An 18,084-nucleotide genomic window follows, 5' to 3' on the forward strand; every position below is an offset into this window, starting at 1 on the left:
TTTCTGGAGTCCAGCTTCTTGAGCTCTTTGTATATATTGGATATTAGTCCTCTATCAGATTTAGGATTGGTAAAAATCCTTTCCCAATCTGTTGGTTCAGCCTGCTTTCTTACAGAACCCAGGACCACCAGCCCAGGAATGAAGCCATGTACAATGGGCTGGGCCCTCCCTTATCAGCCACTAATTAAGACAGCCCCTTACAACCTGATTTTACAGAGGCATTTTCCCAGCTGTGGCTCCCTCCTCTCTGGTGACTCTTAACTTGTGTGAGCTGACATAAAACCAGCCAGCACAGTAGGTAGACATCAAGCAGAGAGAGCCAGTTGTAGGAAAAGTGGAAGGAGGCAGGGAAGAGCAGTTGTTAGACCCACGTAAAGCACTGCTGCTGCTGCCTGTGGCCAAGCATGACCTCACTTGCTGCCTGAAAGAACGGCCTGGAGAAACATTGCCCTTAACAGCCTGACCACTTGCGCTTATACGTGTCAACTGTAGCATGTGTGTGAAGCTGACTGCCATGTAGGCTTCTGTAAGCTCTTGCTGCTCATCCCACTGTGGCTTCGGACCTGAGGGAAGGCTTTCAGGAGCCATCCTGGCTTCAGTGACCTGGTGACATCTCTCTTCCATTCTCGCTAGTGTCCGCCAGTGACATCACTTCTTTCCTTCTCCATCTGGTGTCGGAGTTCTTATTCTAGAAAGATTCCTGTAGGGCTGGTGAGATGGCTCAGCGGGTAAGAGCACCTGACTGCTCTTCCGAAGGTCCTGAGTTTAAATCCCAGCAACCACATGGTGGCTCACAACCATCCGCAACGAGATTTGACTCTGTCTTCTGGTGTGTCTGAAGACAGCTACAGTGTACTTATATATAATAAGTAAATAAATCTTTAAAAAAAAAAGATTTATTAAAAAAAAAAAGAAAGATAGATTCCTGTAACGTATCAACAAAATGAGAAGAATGTAATGTTATAGCATGCATGGTCAGTCATCACTTACCTGTGAGGATGCGTTCTGAAGTGGTCCATGAACAGTGTAGAGTTGTATTTACATAATCTAAAGCATCATTGAGCTAGTGTGTGTGTGTGCGTGTGTGTGTGTGTGTGTGTATGTGTGTGTGTCTGTCTATGTATATAATGAGGTCTGTCTGTCTGTCTGTCTATGTATGTATATAATGAGATAGAGAATCTCACTATATAGCCCTGACTAGTCTAGAACTTGATATGTAGACCAGGCTTATGATGAACTCCTTGAGATCCACCTGCCTGTGCCTCCCAAGTGCTGGGATTAAACAATCTGAGCATCCATTCACAGATGCAGACCATGACCCAGAGTGGTGTATGACTATTTTTGAGGGTGAAGGAGTAATTATCTTTTCAAGTGCTTCTTAAAATTCAAACAGGATCAGGACAGAAATTAGCTAGGGTTTGGCAATATGAAGATTACCCTGATAAGAGTGTCATATTAATTGTGATAACAGAAAGAGTGGCGTTGGGCGGATCAGCAGGGCTGAAAAATCTCACTGTGGTGTGTTACACAGAGGCTGGAATCTGAGGAGAGACCACTGAGCTAAGATGCCACTGAGTAAGCATGGAGTGGTGAGGCAGTAACTGTAGGGTACGGGATCAAGTGAGGACGTGCGTCTTTTTCATTTTATTTATTAAGTCAGTAACGTGTGCAGGCTGGTGCCGCATCATGCGTATGGAGGTCAGATGACAGCTTTGGGTAGGTGGTTCTCTGTCCTGTATGGGATCTGAGGAGCAAACTCAGGTCAAGGTTTTGCACACAGACACTTGGTGTGCCATCTTGCCAGACCAGGGAAGGATTTTTTTTTTAAATTTTAAAATATAACAGAATATGTCTATATAGTAATATTTTAGAGATCCAATAAAAAGAAAAGATCTAGAAAGCGAGTTTCTTTTCCCTCACCTGTAATTCATTCCTTTACAGTTCGCCTTTTGTAACCATTCCCTGGAGGCTGTCCTCCTGTTAACTCAGATTTGCCTTCAAGATGCTCTGCTAGTCTGGTGTAATAGTGACTATGGTTCCAGCTACTCAGAAAGCTTGAGGCAAGAGCATTGCTTGAGTCCAGGAGTTTGAGGCCAACCTGGGCAATGTAGTGAAGTCCCATCTCAACAGCAGTGGCTGAAGGCATCCTGTGAGGCTGAGGTACTTCAGCTCTCTTGGTAGACTGTACCAGAATCCAGATCATGCTTGTGGACTTGGGTGCTTAATGCTACTGATGAGCTATACACACAACTCACTCTTTTCAGCTGACTCCTTTTAAAATGGATGGGGAAGGAAAACTGTTATTCCTTTAGCTTCTCCAAGGTATTCAGTTGGGCTCGTTGGAACGAAAAATAGATTAGTGAAGGAAAGAAAAGAAAATGGCAGGTTATTAACATACTTATGTCATCTATATATGGGAAAAAATGAGTTCATTTCAAAGAGTGGACTTCAAGGTTAAATTCAATCCTCTGCTGAAACCAAGGGTTCTTTTGCCTGCACCTCCTGTTTTGAAGTTGGAGCTTTGGGATTTCAGGTGCACACCACCATGTCTGTCAGGCATGTGCTGTGACCTCTCTGTGGGTTCTGTCAGGCTTACACTGTGGTCTCTACCCTCTGAGCCCTCTCACTACCCCACCCCCCATCGTTCTCCAGGGCTGCTTCTCTCAGGCTGTGCTTTTTTATCACAAGAAATTTTTTTTCAAAGAAAAAAATATCTCTCTCTCTCTCTCTCTCTCTCTCTCTCTCTCTCTCTCTCTCTCTCCCCTCCCTGTTTTTCTCTGTGTGTCTCTGTCTCTCTCTGTTTCTCTCTCTGTTTCTCTGTGTGTGTGTGATAAAAACTCTTCAGTTTGGCACTGAGAGATCTTCCCTATTAAGTGTGGCTGACCTAGTCTCCAGGTCTTGTCAGAGCAGCTCTCCAGCTTGTGTGCTGGCTCTACTCCTCTTTGTCACCCTGAGAATCCCCTAGGGCCCTTGCCTTCTGATGATGACCACAGTCCCTCCAGACATGTGTGTTCTTTGTGTTCCTTGTTGCTGTTGTCAGAAGCAAAGCTATTCATATCTACACATGCGTACATCTGGGAAGTGGTCATTTAAAAATGAATCAGAAAAAGAAAGATTCAGAAGTTATCGGGTAGGAGGAAAAGATAAGGGTTGGCCTCTCAGTTGGATTTTATTAGCATATGTGCAGAAATAGGAGATGAGCTCTGGAGTGGGGAAGGGGAGGCTGCTGGAATTGTGTTACTGAAGCTTAAATCACAGAAAGTAAATGTGTCCCCATTCTGTCTGTATGGACAGCAGATAAAGTTCCTGCGTTGAAAGTGAACCTGACCTGGGATCTTCCCCCCAGTCTCAGGGAAGAGTCAGTGACTGAATCTGACATGAGTCCCGATAGCCAAATACAGTTATTTAGTAAATTAGAGGTTGTTAATATACATAAATATTAGGAGTAAGGACCTGTATAGTTAACACTATACAGATGTTTCTTGTGTGGAAATAGTTAAATAGTCTATGCCTAACCATGCCCAACTGTGTCTACAAAAGGGGAAGAAAACACACTTGGAGGAACTCAGAGCTGAGTCAGGAAGCAGGTTATGGGTAAATACATTGCCCTGGGTAGATGCATGCCAAGTCCAGGGTAATTTAAATTACAGAGCAGTGTGCTGTGCATTGGGGAGCCGGAGCATGCAGGGTGGACACAGAGCATGCGCAGAGGGAGAGGTGACTAAGTCAATGCACACCTTACCAAAGGTCAAGTAAGGGCTCTGCCTTCCTGTGGAGAGAGAGAAGAAGGAAGAACCAGCTGTGGCCTCCAGGTCATTGCTGAGAGGGGAAAAAAATCATTCTCCATTAATTCTCTTGATGGGACTGTCTGAAAAGAGCCTAAGGTTTGGGGGTGTCCCTGACTTTCTGCCTTTCTATCAGAATTTTGAGCTGATCTGAGGCTGACAGTGAAGAGAGATAAATCTGACTGAGCTGCCTCTGCCACTTCTGGTCTTCGTTGCTGCGTTGATCTGTGTTGATGTCTGCATGTGGAGGCCAGAGGCCAGCCTCAGCCTCGGCCTTGGCCATGATCTCTAGGCACCATCTACCATCTGGCTGTGGATTTTTTGTTGTTATTGTTATGGGGTTTTGTTGTTCTTGTTTTGTTTTGGAGACAGGGTATCCCTGGCCCAGAGTCTGTCGAAGCTGCCCAGTGGTCTTTCTGCCTGTCCTGATTTATTTTGTTGGGTTTTAGTTATTGTTTTGAGACAGGGTTTCACTGTGTAGCCCTGGCTGGCCTGGAGCTCATTCTGAGGACCAGGCTGGCTTCTCCCTCTCAAGTGCTAGTATGAAAGGCATGTGCCAGTCTGCTAGGCTTACAAAAATCAACATGGGCTCTGGGAACTGATGAGAGCCTTGTGTTTGTAAAGTACCATGCAGCCCTCCATGACTCCCTCACGGAGTGACAAAAGTCAGTTCTCCTCTGCCTCCACACATATGCCATGGTATCTGTGCATGTACATACACACACACACACACACACACACACACGCACGTGCGTACGCGCGCACGCACACACACACATACACACACACGTAAGCATGTAATAAAAATGTAAAAGAATGTTTCACATGTGTCTTCCTTAGAACCTAAAGTATTGGTTTTACATGACTTGCCAGCATAGATTTAATCAGGTCACTTTTAGAAAGTGCCTTAGTCACTCTGTTGGATGTTGAATTTGTTCTCGGCTGAGGCACTGAAGAGCCCCCAGTCTTTGTGGCTCTCGCTGTCAGACATCTTTTCTCAGCAGCATCCTGAAGGTCTGCCGTGCTCAGCCGTTTCAGCTGTAGCGGACAGTGGTTTGTTCAAGCCTCTTTCTTGTGGAAGCCAGGTGGAAGGGCCAGTGTCTACTTCCAGAATGATCTCCGGGTGACACAGAGGAAGACTAACAGCAGCATGTACTGAAAGGGCTTTGCAGCACTCCTCTGTGCTCCTCGGAGCGAGGAATACGGGGAGACGTGCACACCACAAACTAAAAGACTAGGAAAGCAGAGTTGGCCTCTGGGATTCAGGCTGTGGAGTTGCGTGTCTGTTGAGCAGTAATACGAACAAATACAGATGTGTCTGTCTCATGATGAAAAAAATGTCTATTTAGACTTAGTCAGCCGGACCCAATGGGAAGGGTAGTCATGAGGGCGCAGGCCTCCTTTCCATCAGAGCTCATCAGGGTGACATTGGCCATAGCAGTGTCACAAGAGCTTCTGCACAGCTGTGCCAGGCATCCTTGTCATCTGTAGGGAGCATGGATGTGCTCCTTGGGGGAGCTTGATGCACAGGGCCCAGGCCTGTTTCTCTTGAGGGCTCCCTTCGGCCAGTATGTGGGCTGCTTCTGTGTCCCGGCTGCCAGGAAGGTGGATGCCATGCACTCTGGTCTGCTCTGTGGATTTTAGCACAGCGTTCTCAGCCTTTAGAACCTTTGTTTTAATGATTGAGAAGGGCAGGGACTTCACCTTGATGAGGTTCCAATGCTAAACAAAACGTTAAAGCAGTGGTTCTAAACCCAAAGGGTTCTCTAATGACCTATTAACAGGGGTTGCATATCAGATAGTCTGCATATTAGGTATTTCCATTATGATTCATAACAGTAGCACAATCACAGCTATGAAGTAGCAATGAAAGTAATTTTATGATGGGCGGGTCACTACACACAAGTAGCTGAATTAAAGGGTAGCAGCATTGGGAAGATTGAGAACCACTGCATTAAAGGAATTTCTTTCTTAGTGATATTTTAACTGTGAAATGAAAAGAATCTGGTAGGGAGGAAGCTTTCCAAGGGCTAGGAGTGAGAAAGATTTAAATCAAACTTCAATTACTTTAATGGGAGCATCTCTCAGCATTAAGGCATGAAATAGCAAGGACTTCCAGCCACAATGAGAACTTTCCTGCAGGGAGTCACACTTGAGCAGCTTTTTCCCCTTAGACTTCCCATTTCTCACCAGGAGCCAGACATGCAGAGGGGAGCTGTCCCTTCTGATTCTGTGTGCTCTCACTGTTGCTTCTGTGCTGTTCACACTCAGTGGGACATTTGGGAGCTTCCCCTGATCCAAGCGCCTTACCAACAGATTCTCCTGCCATGAGTTCTTGTGGCTTTTCCTGGCATTCCTCCAAAATGGCTTTCTAGTACATTTTGCTGATATGTTACCCTGGTAAAATTCCCAAGTTTCCATAGTTTTGTCCTCTCCATAAGATCTGGGAATCATCCCTGGTTGGCCTGGCCCCTTTGGGTGCTCTCCATTAGACCTGGAAGCCGTGGCTGCTAGAGCTGCCATCTCTACCTCTGTGTAGTTAACTCTCCTGTTAGAATAACTGTATTTTGGATCAGGATTTCTCTGTGTAACTTAGCACGTGGTTTCTGTCTTCTAATTTAACTTTGATTCCTTTGAGTTCTAAGTAGTTAAGTATTAGCTATGTTCTCATAAGTTGTTCTGAGGTCAATAACTGCAAAACAGTATGGTGTCTGATAGTATTTCATCAGCGTTTGGTGATGTAGCTGCCACCGTCATGATCATCATCGTCACCACTGGGAGCATCTAAAAGTGACGTTTCTATCATTTGTCCACAGGATGTTTCGTCTTAACGCCCTTTCTGCGTTGGCAGAACTAGCTGTGGGCTCTCGCTGGTACCATGGGGCATCACAGCCCGCACAAACCAAGCGAAGACTGATGTTGGTGGCGTTCCTGGGAGCATCTGCGGTGACTGCAAGTACAGGTCTCCTGTGGAAGAAGTGAGTGTTATTTCTGGCTTGCTTTTACATCAGAATTTCTTTGCTGAATCATTTGGTATTGATGATGTTGGTCTATGGAATAAGGTTTATCAGATAGTCGTGCCCCCTGCCAGAGCAGCTGAGAACAAACAGCTCATCAAGCTCGGCCTGCTGCCCCTGCTGCATTTTTGCATCGAAATGAAGCATTGCTTTAGAAAAGGGATATTTTCTGAAACTTCAAACTTAGGAGGCCACAGGAAACTAATCCCTGACTCTTGTATCACCTGGTCATTTTCTTCCCCGTTGTTGAACCTTTCCTGGAGAGAACAGAAAATGTGGCAAGCCACAGGCTTCAGCTCCTCTGCCGTACTGTGCATCTTCTGTTTCGCCCACCCTGTCTTCCAGTTGCCTAGCCTGATGCTTGGCTTCCCAAAGCAATACATTTTAAAAATTAATACTGCTGAATAAGTATGTGATAAAGCGTGCCCATGTAATAAAACAAATAGTCCCATGGTTATTAGCAAATGCATATAGTTGCATAACCACCCCCAAATCAAGAAATAGAACATTTCTAACAACCCATGATACCCTCCACGCCAGTTAATGTCAAGCAACTGATGAGTTGATTTCTGTCACTATCTATTTATATTTCTGAAATATGATGTAAGTGGGGTCATGAAAAATTATTTCTTGGGGGCAGGTTGGTGTCATAGCCTCGAATCACAGCCCTAGGGATTACAGAGGCAGGAGCATTGACAGTTTGAGGGTACCCTGTCTTTAAAACAACTTATGGCAAAGTAATAACAATGTCTACCTGGCTGTGTCTCTGGTAAGTTAGCCTGATGTATCTATCCATCTGCATCAGAAGTTGGAGTTCTTTTGCAGTCAGGTGGTGCTCTTTCATATGGGCAGCACCATTTATCCATCTACCCATTCCTTGCTTCTACTTGTTTGTTCTCATTGATAGAAGCCACCTTGAAATTCATATGTAAGTTGTCCTTTCCTTTGGCCAAATACCTAGGAATATATTTGCCAGGAAAACACAACCTTGATTCCAAACTGCCAAACCATGGCAGTGAGATGGCTCAGAGGGGAAAGGCTCCTGTCACCAGACAAGGTGAGCTGAGTTTGACCCCTGGGACCCACATGGTGGGAGAGAGCAACTCTCAGAGTTGTCCTCTGACCTCCACACTCACTGTGGTGGACGCCTTGCCACATATAAATAAGGGTAATAAAATAAAAATTAGTACTTGAAACAAAATAAAAGCCAAACTGTTTCCCACTGGATTCTCGGCAGTGCACCACCGCAGTCTGGCTGGGCAGGGATCCTGTTCCCACTCCCTCGTACTACCTGGTCAGAACACTTTGCTTTCTGCTTCCCGAACAGCTGACGATGCTAAACCTCTTCCCAGAATTTGTGGTCATTTCTTTGGCCTTCTTTGTGAATTGTCTATTCAGATTGCCACTAAAAATGAAATTCCTTTTAAAAAGATTTCCACTTATGTGTACGTGTGTATATTTTTGTGTGGGGTGTGTGTGTGTGCACATGTGTGAGGGAATCTGGCAGAGGCAGAAGCGGGCATTGGGTCCCCTCCCCTGGAACTGGAGTTACAGGTGCTTGTGAGCCCCGGACACGGACACGAGTGCTGGGAACCGAATATTATTGATAGCTTTCTACTATTTAAAAAAATGTAGAGAGCATCCTCCTCTCAGAAGGCCGACTCAAGCCAAGTGGTGGTGGCCCACGCCTTAAATCCCAGCACTCGGGAGACAGAGGCAGGCCGACCTCTGTGAGTTTGAGGCCAACTTTCTCTACACAGGGAGTTCCAGGACAGCCAGGACTAGAGAGCCTGACCCTGTCTCAAAACAAAAACAACGACAGCAACAAAAAGAAACCGGCAGCCTTTGTGTCCAGGTGTGTACTTGCTGCTGACCCACCAGTCTCTGACCGATGGCTCTGAGCCTGAGCCACACAGATGGCCCTGGTACACTCAGTAGGTCCCCAACAGACCGGATAGGAATGTAGGAAAGAAACTTCTAGTGGGGGATTGACAGCAGTGTGAGGGGCGTAAGAACGGGCATGAGAGTAGGGAGAACATAATATCTACAGTGTGTGAACTTGTCAGAGGGCTGTCTGTCTGTCTGTCTGCCTGCCTGCCTGTGTCAGAGGACAGCTGGCTAGAGTTGGTTCTTTACTCACACTATGGGCTTAAACTGAAGGGTGTTGATAAATTGAAGCCATCAGGGTTGGTGACATCGGGGTTGGTGGCATCAGGGTTGGTGCCATGTTGTCTACCTGAGAAATTCTGAGAGACATTTTTGCATCTTCCTGAGAGGTTTCCATCCTGTGCTCTCCATTCCTTTCGTTGCCCCACATTTCTTTTTCATTTTGCTCTCTTCCCTACTTGAATTTGCCTTTCTTTGTAACTGAAGCCCTGTGTGCAGTGCCCACATTGTGGATGCGATGGCTGGTGCCTTATGTATTTACTTGAGCATGAATTTGTTTAAAAAGACAAAAACAAAGTTGGACTGGCATGCAGGATTCTCAGTGACCTACAGTGAGAACCCTGGTGTTCTAAATCAAGAGAAGCCATATCCTTCAAGATAGTTAAGTACAATAATGTTTCAAAATGTGCTTCTGGAAACTAATTGGAACAAATCATGTGTCCGATCTGCCTATGGGTCTCTTCTTGAGGCAGAGTCCCTGTCTCAGAAACCTAACCCAGACGCTGTGTCCACCTGATGACTGCTTGCAAAGGAAGAATTAGTTTCTCCAAGGGAGTTTTATTTGTTATACGAGCCACTCTTAAGGGCAAGTTTTTGCTTATATATTATGATTTCCAATTTTGTGTTTTTATGGTGTATGTCTGTGTGTGTTTGTGTGTCTGTGTTTCTCTGCTTTTTCTTTGTTGTTTTGTTTTTTTCTATTTGCCTGTTTGTTTTCTAAAGCAAGAGAAAAGGAAGGTGTAGAGTTGGAAGGTGGGAGACAGGGAGGACCTGGGAGGAGATGAGGGAGGGAAACCTAGATGGAACAGTTTACATTGATATGGGTGTGGTGCTGCACACCTTTAATCCCAGCACTTGGGAGACAAAGGTAGGTGGATCTCTTGTGAATTGGAGGCCAGCCTGGTCTCTCTACATAGTGCGTTCCAAGACCAAACCAAACATAATACTATAATAGTGTTTGAAAAATATTATTTTCAATAAACAAGAATCTGAGAAAAGGGCTCTTCCATTATTCTAGTACACTAAGAGCAGTGTACTTTCCGATCCCTTGTTCTCCCCCTTCCTCCTCTTGCCCCTCCCTCTCTGGGAGCACAGCTGAGGACTTTTGTGGGTGCTCCGTCATCAGTCACACATACTCTGTGTTTTCTTTGTAAAAGGTACTGGCCAACCTAAAAAAATAAGGATACGCTGATAGGGGAAGCATCTTTGGGGTGTTTTGATTTGGGTTCTTGAGACGGGATCTCACTGTGGAGCCCTGGCTGGCCTGGGCTTGCTGTGGAGGTCAGGCTGCTCTGGTATGTGCTGTGAGCGCTGAGATGGCAGGTGTAAGCACCGCCCCCAGCACCTTTGCTGGTTTGGGGTTTATCAGTGGGTGTAGGGAGTCAGTCAGGGGGTAAAGTGCTTGTCATACAGTCATGAACAGCTCACACAAAACACAAAGCCGAAAGTGGAAGGAAGAGCAGCTGCCATCTTCCAGGGAAGTGAGAAACAGACCGGAGAATCCCCAGAACCTCATGGACCAGCTAGCCGGAGTATGTTCATAGCCACAAACAACAAAGAGACCCTGTCCAAACAGGTGAAAGATGAAGACAACATCTGAGCTTGTCCTCTGACCAGCACACACTAGCCTGGCACATGCATGCTTGTACTTCTGCATTTTACACACATATCTCACACACATGCACACATATACACATACATGTACACACACATATACATACACACAGAGGGAGAGAGAGATTTTATTACTTGTTTTTTTTTACTTGTTTTTATTTTATTTCTATTTTTATTACTGTAAACAGTATATAGCATTTCTCCTTTTAACCATTTATAAACATTTTAATCATATTAAATATATTCTTGTTGTGAATTAGGGCTCTGAAACTTCCTCCTCTCATAAGAGTGAAGTGGTGTGCTTATTAAAAAGAATGAAATGATAGACTCATTGGAAAGTAAGCCTGAGATGATATCCCAGAGCTGGGGAGACGCACAGAGACTGAGAGCAGATTCAGACCCGGCTTCAGTTCTCAATAACCACGTGACTGCTAACAGCAGTCTGAAAAGCCAGTCCCGGGGCATCCGATGCCTTCTTTTGACCTCTGCTGACACTGAACACACACACACACACACACACACACACACGCACGATGTACAGACATACATTCAGGAAAACACTCATACACATAAAAGTAAATAAATCTCAAAAACAATTAAAACTGACATTCCTATTTCATGGGAATGAGCATGAAGTGATGAACCCACTAAAGCGCAGCTTCCTCTGCCCGCCACTGCCTGTCTTCAGACCGTTACAACCTGACACCCCGTAACTAACCATGCTGTGTGCTTTAACCAAGCTTGATAACTCATAGAAACGCACCTGTATAGTAATCGCCCTTTGTGCCTAATGTACTTTACTTCGCAGGCTGATCTTTTGCTTCATGCATGTGTGCAACACAGGGGGTGCCGGGTATTTTCAGCTGTTTTAGGAGGTTCTTCATGTGGGATTCATGACACACGTGACTGGTGCTCCTCTGAGCTGTGTGTGGGTACTTCTTAATGTCATGGAGTTCCATGCTTAACCTAAGCTTCTCTTCTGCACCGCCAGGGCTCACGCAGAATCTCCACCATGCGTCAACAGCAAGAAGACTGGCCCAGGAGATAAAGAGAAAAACAAAGACACCGGGGAAGTGTCCAGCCACGAAGGAACGGCTGCAGATGCTGCGGCCGAGCCTTATCCCGAGGAAAAGAAGAAGAAGCGTTCTGGATTCAGAGACAGAAAAGTATGGAACCAAGTTTTGGTAGTGAATCAGAACTGTGTCCTAGAGGGGAGTCACGCTGCCCGTCTCCTGGTCATGTTTTAGACGGGTCACAGTCCCTCTCTTTATTATTGGTGTAAGCCAAAGGTACCTTAGAGTGTGAAGTGTGTGACAGACTTTTCCTGGGGAGTCACAACACACACATAGCCCACAGCAGACTGAAGTACAGATCCCACCAAAGGCTAACTTGGTGAACTAGTGTGTTTTATTGGGGTGATTAATAGAATCATGAGTGAGTAGTTTTTTACAGGAGTAGAAATGACTCAACCCCCCAGCCCTCGCACAGGCACAGCTCTCCAAAGCTGGGAGCCTAGAGCACACTGCACTGCCTGCAAGCAGCTCAACAGTTGGAGAATTTCCTTTCCAGGTGCCTCCGCTGCTCTAAACCTCTGCCAGGTAGCCTTCCTGGTTTTTGTTTCCCGCAGGCTCCTTGGCTGGTCTCTGCTTCTTTGCAGCTTCCGTGGCTGGTCTGACAGCAACTCTTGGCAGTCTGCACTATTTACCCTCGGGAGGGAGGGGCCTGGTGAATCTGGTCAGTTTCTGGGACTTCCTGGAGCTATTTTGAGTTGCTTACTGTCTTAGTCAGGGTTTCTATTCCTGCACAAACATCATGACCAAGAAGCAAGTTGGGGAGGAAAGGGTTTATTCAGCTTACATTTCCATACTGCTGTTGATCACCAAAGGATGCAGGACTGGAACTCAAGCAGGTCTGAAAGCAGGAGCTGATGCAGAAGCCATGGAGGGATATTCTTTACTGGCTTGCTTCCCCTGGCTTGCTCAGCCTGTTCTCTTATAGAACCCTAGACTATCAGCCCAGAGATAGCACCATCCACAAGGGGCCCTCCCTCCTTGATCACTAATTGAGAAAATGCCTTACAGTGGAATCTCATGGAGGCATTTCCTCAACTGAAAATCCTTTCTCTGTGGTAACTCCAGCTGTGTCAAGTTGACACAAAACTAGCCAATACATTTACCTTCTGTCTTTAGGAGCTTCCCTACCAGGTGGAATGTTTCTATCTCAACTACTATACAAGGAGGAGTCAAAGGGAGGAACAGGGTTGAGGGTTATTCTGCAGGGTAAACACATTCTTCTTTAGGGAGAACATATTCTTTGTTCTTTCAGTCCAAATAGTAAGCTGATTCTTGCTTTCTGGGTCTTGGTTTGGTTTGGTTTGGTTTGGTCTTTCAAGTCAGGGTTTCTTTCTTTCCTGGCTGTCCTGGAAATTGCTCTGTAGACCAGGCTGGTTTTGAATTCACAGAGATATGCCTGCCTCAGCCTCCAGAGTGCTGGGATCAAAGGAATGCCCAAACACACTTGGCTATGGGTCTTCTTAATGCTTAACATTATCATAGATGGGGCTGGAGATATGGCTCAGTGGTTAAGAGCAATGAAGGCTCTTCCAGAGGTCCTGTGTTCAATTTCCAGCAACCACAGGGTGACTCACAACCATCTGTAATGCAGTCTGGTGCCCCCTTCTGGTGAGTCTGAAGATGGCTACAGTGTAGTCACATACATAAATTTAAAAAAAAAATTTTTTAAAACCCATTATCATAGATATACTGAATTTGCGATATTTCTGGTTTGCTATGTCAAAGCAAACCATTAAAGCAAAAAATAAAGGGAGAATGATATTTGTGGGGGAACATACAATTCCCAGAAAGCAAATAGTTGTGGACAGTCTAAACTATGACCACAGCCTGGGGCACTGCCACTTTACCTCAGAAAAGTTTAAGTTTCACTATAATAATGCTTGGGATGTGATGTCAGCCACTGGACCCTGTGTCTCACCAGAAGGGCTGTTTCTTAGACACTTGAAACAGTCAAAATCAAGTCAACATTTGTTAAGCTGCTTCCATTTATAGCCCCGCCTTCTCTGTAGCAGATGACAGGGACTCTAAAGCTACCAGTGTGATTTATTAATTTATACCTCCTGATGCTATAAAACCTAACTGAGCTATGTCAGGAACAGTTCTTACTCTTCCCTGGGCTCAGAGGAAGCGCTCTCTCCCCTCCCTCTCTTCAGGGACCCTCATTGTGCATGTCATTCCCCAAGAGTCTGTCTCATTCTTTCTCATGTTTCTGTTCTGTTGGGTTTTTGTTTATTCTTTTAAGTAACATATAAATATAATAAGAATTCTTCCATCTATAATTTAATAATCATAGCCACAATTTATTAATATCAATTTATTTTTTAGTATTTTAGTTTTTTAAAAATCAGAAAATATACAGTCTATAAAAGCAGAAATTACAAGGTATATACAAATATATCTAATAAGTAAAACCAACAATTTTACTGAATACTTTTTTTCCAACTTTAAAAAACATTTTTATTAGATATTTTCTTCATTTACATTTCAAAGGCTATCCTGAAAGTCCCCTGTACCCTCCCCCGCCCTGCTTTACTGAATACTTCTTTAAAAAAAAAAGACTAGGCCTGGCTCCGGAGTCAAGGCCCTTGCTACCAAGCCTGTGACCTGAGTTTGAGCTCTGGAACCTAAACCCAAATGGTAGAAGAGAACCAACTTTCTCTAGTCATCCTCAGACCTCTATATGTGCGCGTGTATACACACACACATACACACACACACACACAGAGAGAGAGAAAGAAAACATGGAGAAAGACTGTGTGATAAACTACATTTGTTTAAGTTGTAAACTTTTAGAAGCCATCTCTACTCTTCTAATTCAGGAGTTTGCATCATTTTTACAAGAGACCACCTCTCCCAAGAGCTCTCTTGTATCTCCCGAGTGTGATGTGACGCAGCCGTATTTCCTTCCCAAGCAGTTGTGTTTTACTATTACAAAGTTCTTTCTTACTTGGCCACAATATCATGTATAGCTTTTATCCACACCCTTGCTTCTGCTTTTCACATGTGATGTCCAGATTTTGTTTAAACTGCTTTTCTACAAAACAAAATATATATGCAGGGCGCCACAAATGGATTGAATTTTTTTATGTGTGTTTTTTTTTTCCGTTTTTTCAATGGTCCTCTTGCCTCCACTTCCTGAATGCTGAGAGTATATGTATTCCATGGCCCAATACATCATAGATCTTTATAATAATTGCTTCCTTTCATTTTGGGGATAGTTTAGAAAACTCAGCAGCATACTTGTTTAGACTTAGCATTTTCAGACTGGCAGTGCAAGCCATTAATTTTGAACCTAGGACATTGCCTCCCCAGAGACAGTGTAGCTCATCATTATCTGTCACTGTCATTGGTCCTGATAGCTGCCTAGTTACTCGGTCTTCTGCGTTAACCTCTGTGAAGGTGAGGATGGTGTAAGTTTTGCCTTGGACCAGATGTCCCAGCCTGGCCTTCCCCTCGAGGAAGCCTTGGGGAAACCCTAGCTTATGGCACAAGCAGGCAGAAGTCAACAGGCTCAGAGTCACCTGGGTCGTGTGCAGCTGAACGAAGTTCCCGTGCCCCCGAGGGAGGAACGGTTTCCACCCCACTCAGGACAGCGGCCTCTTAAGGACATCCTGTCACTGGTGGCTTTCTTCTCAGGCTAGGCCAGCAGCTGATCTGCTTCCCTTGCAGTGCTCTGCTGTCTGCTTGTCAGCCATTATACACAGCTGGGCGGTTATTTGGCAGTGCCCAGCCTAGAGGGACTACCTAATGACCAGGCACTTTCAGCTTGTTAGATGGGCAAGTTCCGTATGCTGCTGCTGGAATGGGGGCATTTGAAAATGGGTGTTCAGGCCAGTAAGACAGTAAGAACGTAGGGACTTAGCGGTTCCTGGCCTTTTGATCCTGCAGCAGCAGCAGCAGCAGCAGGGCAGAAGAGCCTTTCCTCCCCCTTGGCCGCCTTTCACCGTAGTGGGCAGGAGAGTGAGCTCTTCTGCTTCTCTCATCTGGATCAGCGTGCATCATGGGATGTGATTATTTCATCTTGCTGTTTTAATGTTAGCCCTCCCCACACCCCACGTGGATGCTAAGGACTGAACTTAGGACCAGTCGTGAACTCTGTAATCAAACTATTTCTCTCTGACCTAGTGATACATGTTTTACTTCTCTCGATGCACAGGAGACAGGCTTCAGGCCGTTTAACCGTTAAAGTTTCCTGTGGTTGGGTTCTATTGGCACACACTTTAAGTGCCGTTCAGCTCCTTCAGTCCCTGTATCATTTGAGTATTGGTGGTTTGACTCTGAGGTTTGATCAGACTTGGGTGTGGTCCCTGTAGCCACACGTGGTGGTGGTGGTACTATTTCCTATTCGTTCTTTTCCTCCTTTTCTCCTTCCTCTTCTTCCTTCCCTTCCTTTTTAAATTTATTTATGTGTATTCAAATTTATTTCTATGTGTATGAATGTCTGCCTGCATGTATATATGTGCACCACATGTATGCAGTGCCTTTGGAGGCCACAAGAGAGTACCAGGTCCCTGGAACTTGAGTTACAGTTGTAAGCTAGCATGTAGTTGGTGGGAATTGAACCTGGGCTCTCTGAAAGAGCAGGAAGTGCTCTTAACCATGGAGCCATCTCGCCAGCCATTATTTTTCCTTTTAGGTATGGATAGTCAAAATTTAGATCTTTCCATCCATTGGGATTGCATCACCACCACCACCACCACCACCATCATCATCATCATCATCATCATAATGTGATTTCCATCCCCATCCTTCCTTTTCCTTTTTGAACCAGGTGCCTACCCTGGGCTGCCTCTAGCTCCCTGTGCAGCTGAGGAGGACCTTGAGTTTCTGATCCTCCAGCCTCCACTTCCAGGTCCTGAGATTAGAGGCAGGTTTCACCATACCTGGACTCTTTCATTTATTAGTTTGAGTATTTTATAGAGAAACCATCCCTCATCTGCTTGGTTATAAGTCCTTTCTGGTTGCCAGTTGGTGTAGTTCACATAGGAAGAATAACCCCTGAGTTTGATCCAGTTATACTCAGCAGTTTTATGAATGATGTATCTTAGCATAACGATGCTTAAAGAAAAGAAAGTGACAATGAATTATTGCAGTTTTCTTAGTAAATCTTTGAACATCCCCTAGTCCCTCAGAGGAGCCTATCACTGCCACCAAACTTTGCTCTCTTAGATTCTGTGTCCTGAACTCCTCCTGCAGTGATCTGGTGAAATCACCAAGTGACTAGAAGGAAGAGGCAGTTGGTGTGGAGCAGTCGCCAGACCCCAATGCTAAGCTAGAAAAGGCAGCATGTGTACCGAGCCACCATCATGTTTATACTAAATTCTGCCAGTGTGCGGCTTTACTACATCTGTTACTTTTCTGGACCTATCGTTTCAGAATAAAAGTCTGTAACCACACAGAGCCATTGGCTCATGTTAACAGGACAGCAGCTGAGTGGTGAGGAAGGCTTTTATCCTGGCACGCAGAGAGGCAGAGACCCTAAGGTCTCAAGGCTGCTCAGGCATTGCTTAGCACTTCCTCTATTTCTCTATTTATTCACACTCAGTCTTTTAGTCTACAATGAAATCTCAGATTTGAGATTTTTTAAAATTTATTTCATGTATATGAGTGTTTGCCTGAATGTATGTCTGTGCACCATGTTCACAGAAGAGGGTATCAGATCAGAAGCCACATTGTGGGTGCTGGGAATTGAACCCTAGTTGTCTGGAAGAGCACCCAGTGCTTTTAACCTCAGAGCCATCTCTTCAGCTCCCTAAAATCTCAGATTTTAATGCACACTATCGCTGAATTCCTATCATGTGAAGTCATAAATTGACAGTTTGTTCTCAGTTGCTAAAACCACACTTGGTTGTAGAACTAAGGCCATTGTTAAGTTGCTGCTACCAGTGACCTCAAAGACACTATTCATGGTTGACATCTACAGTAATTGCTGTGTTCATTGGACAGATTTAACATTATTGATAACTTAAATATTACCTACTTTATAGACACAGAACTAATGAGTTTTTAGGTTTTATTGCATTGACACATTTTTACAAGATACTATTTAGCATTGGCTGCCCCAGCTTATAAAATTCAGGTATGGGGGACTGGGATATAACTCACTTGGTGGGTACTTTTCCTGTATTCACCTGGCACTGGGAATGCTCCCTGGAGCTTTATAAAGTACTAGGTATGGTAGTGTTCACTGTAATGCCTGCAATTGGGAATTGAAGGCAAGAGAGTACAAAGTTCAAGGTCTTTGTCATCTACTGAGACAGTTTGAGGCCAGCTGCCATACTTGAGGCCCTGTCTCAAAATTAATAATAATAATAATAATAATGATAATAATAATAATAAAGAAAGAAGAAGGAGGAAGAGGAGGAGGAGGAGGAAGAAGGAAGGAAGGGAAGGGAGGGAGGGAGGGAAGGGAAGGGAAAAGGGAAGGGA

General features: G+C 44.8%; 1 protein-coding gene across 3 annotated transcripts in view; it reads left to right on the forward strand.

The window, feature by feature from the left end:
* Positions 1-18,084, forward strand: part of Micu1 (mitochondrial calcium uptake 1) — a 154,835-nt gene that overhangs the window by 20,684 nt on the left and 116,067 nt on the right. For all 3 annotated transcript variants that reach the window (XM_021204602.1, XM_021204600.2, XM_029542289.1), the window contains exons 2-3: positions 6,602-6,763; positions 11,574-11,748. In XM_021204602.1, the coding sequence (XP_021060261.1) occupies positions 6,603-6,763; positions 11,574-11,748 (336 nt within the window). In that variant the 5' untranslated portion in view covers position 6,602. The remainder of the gene's footprint in view (positions 1-6,601; positions 6,764-11,573; positions 11,749-18,084) is intronic.

This window comes from Mus pahari, chromosome 9 (assembly GCF_900095145.1).
Source record: "Mus pahari chromosome 9, PAHARI_EIJ_v1.1, whole genome shotgun sequence".
Lineage (NCBI taxonomy): Eukaryota > Metazoa > Chordata > Mammalia > Rodentia > Muridae > Mus > Mus pahari.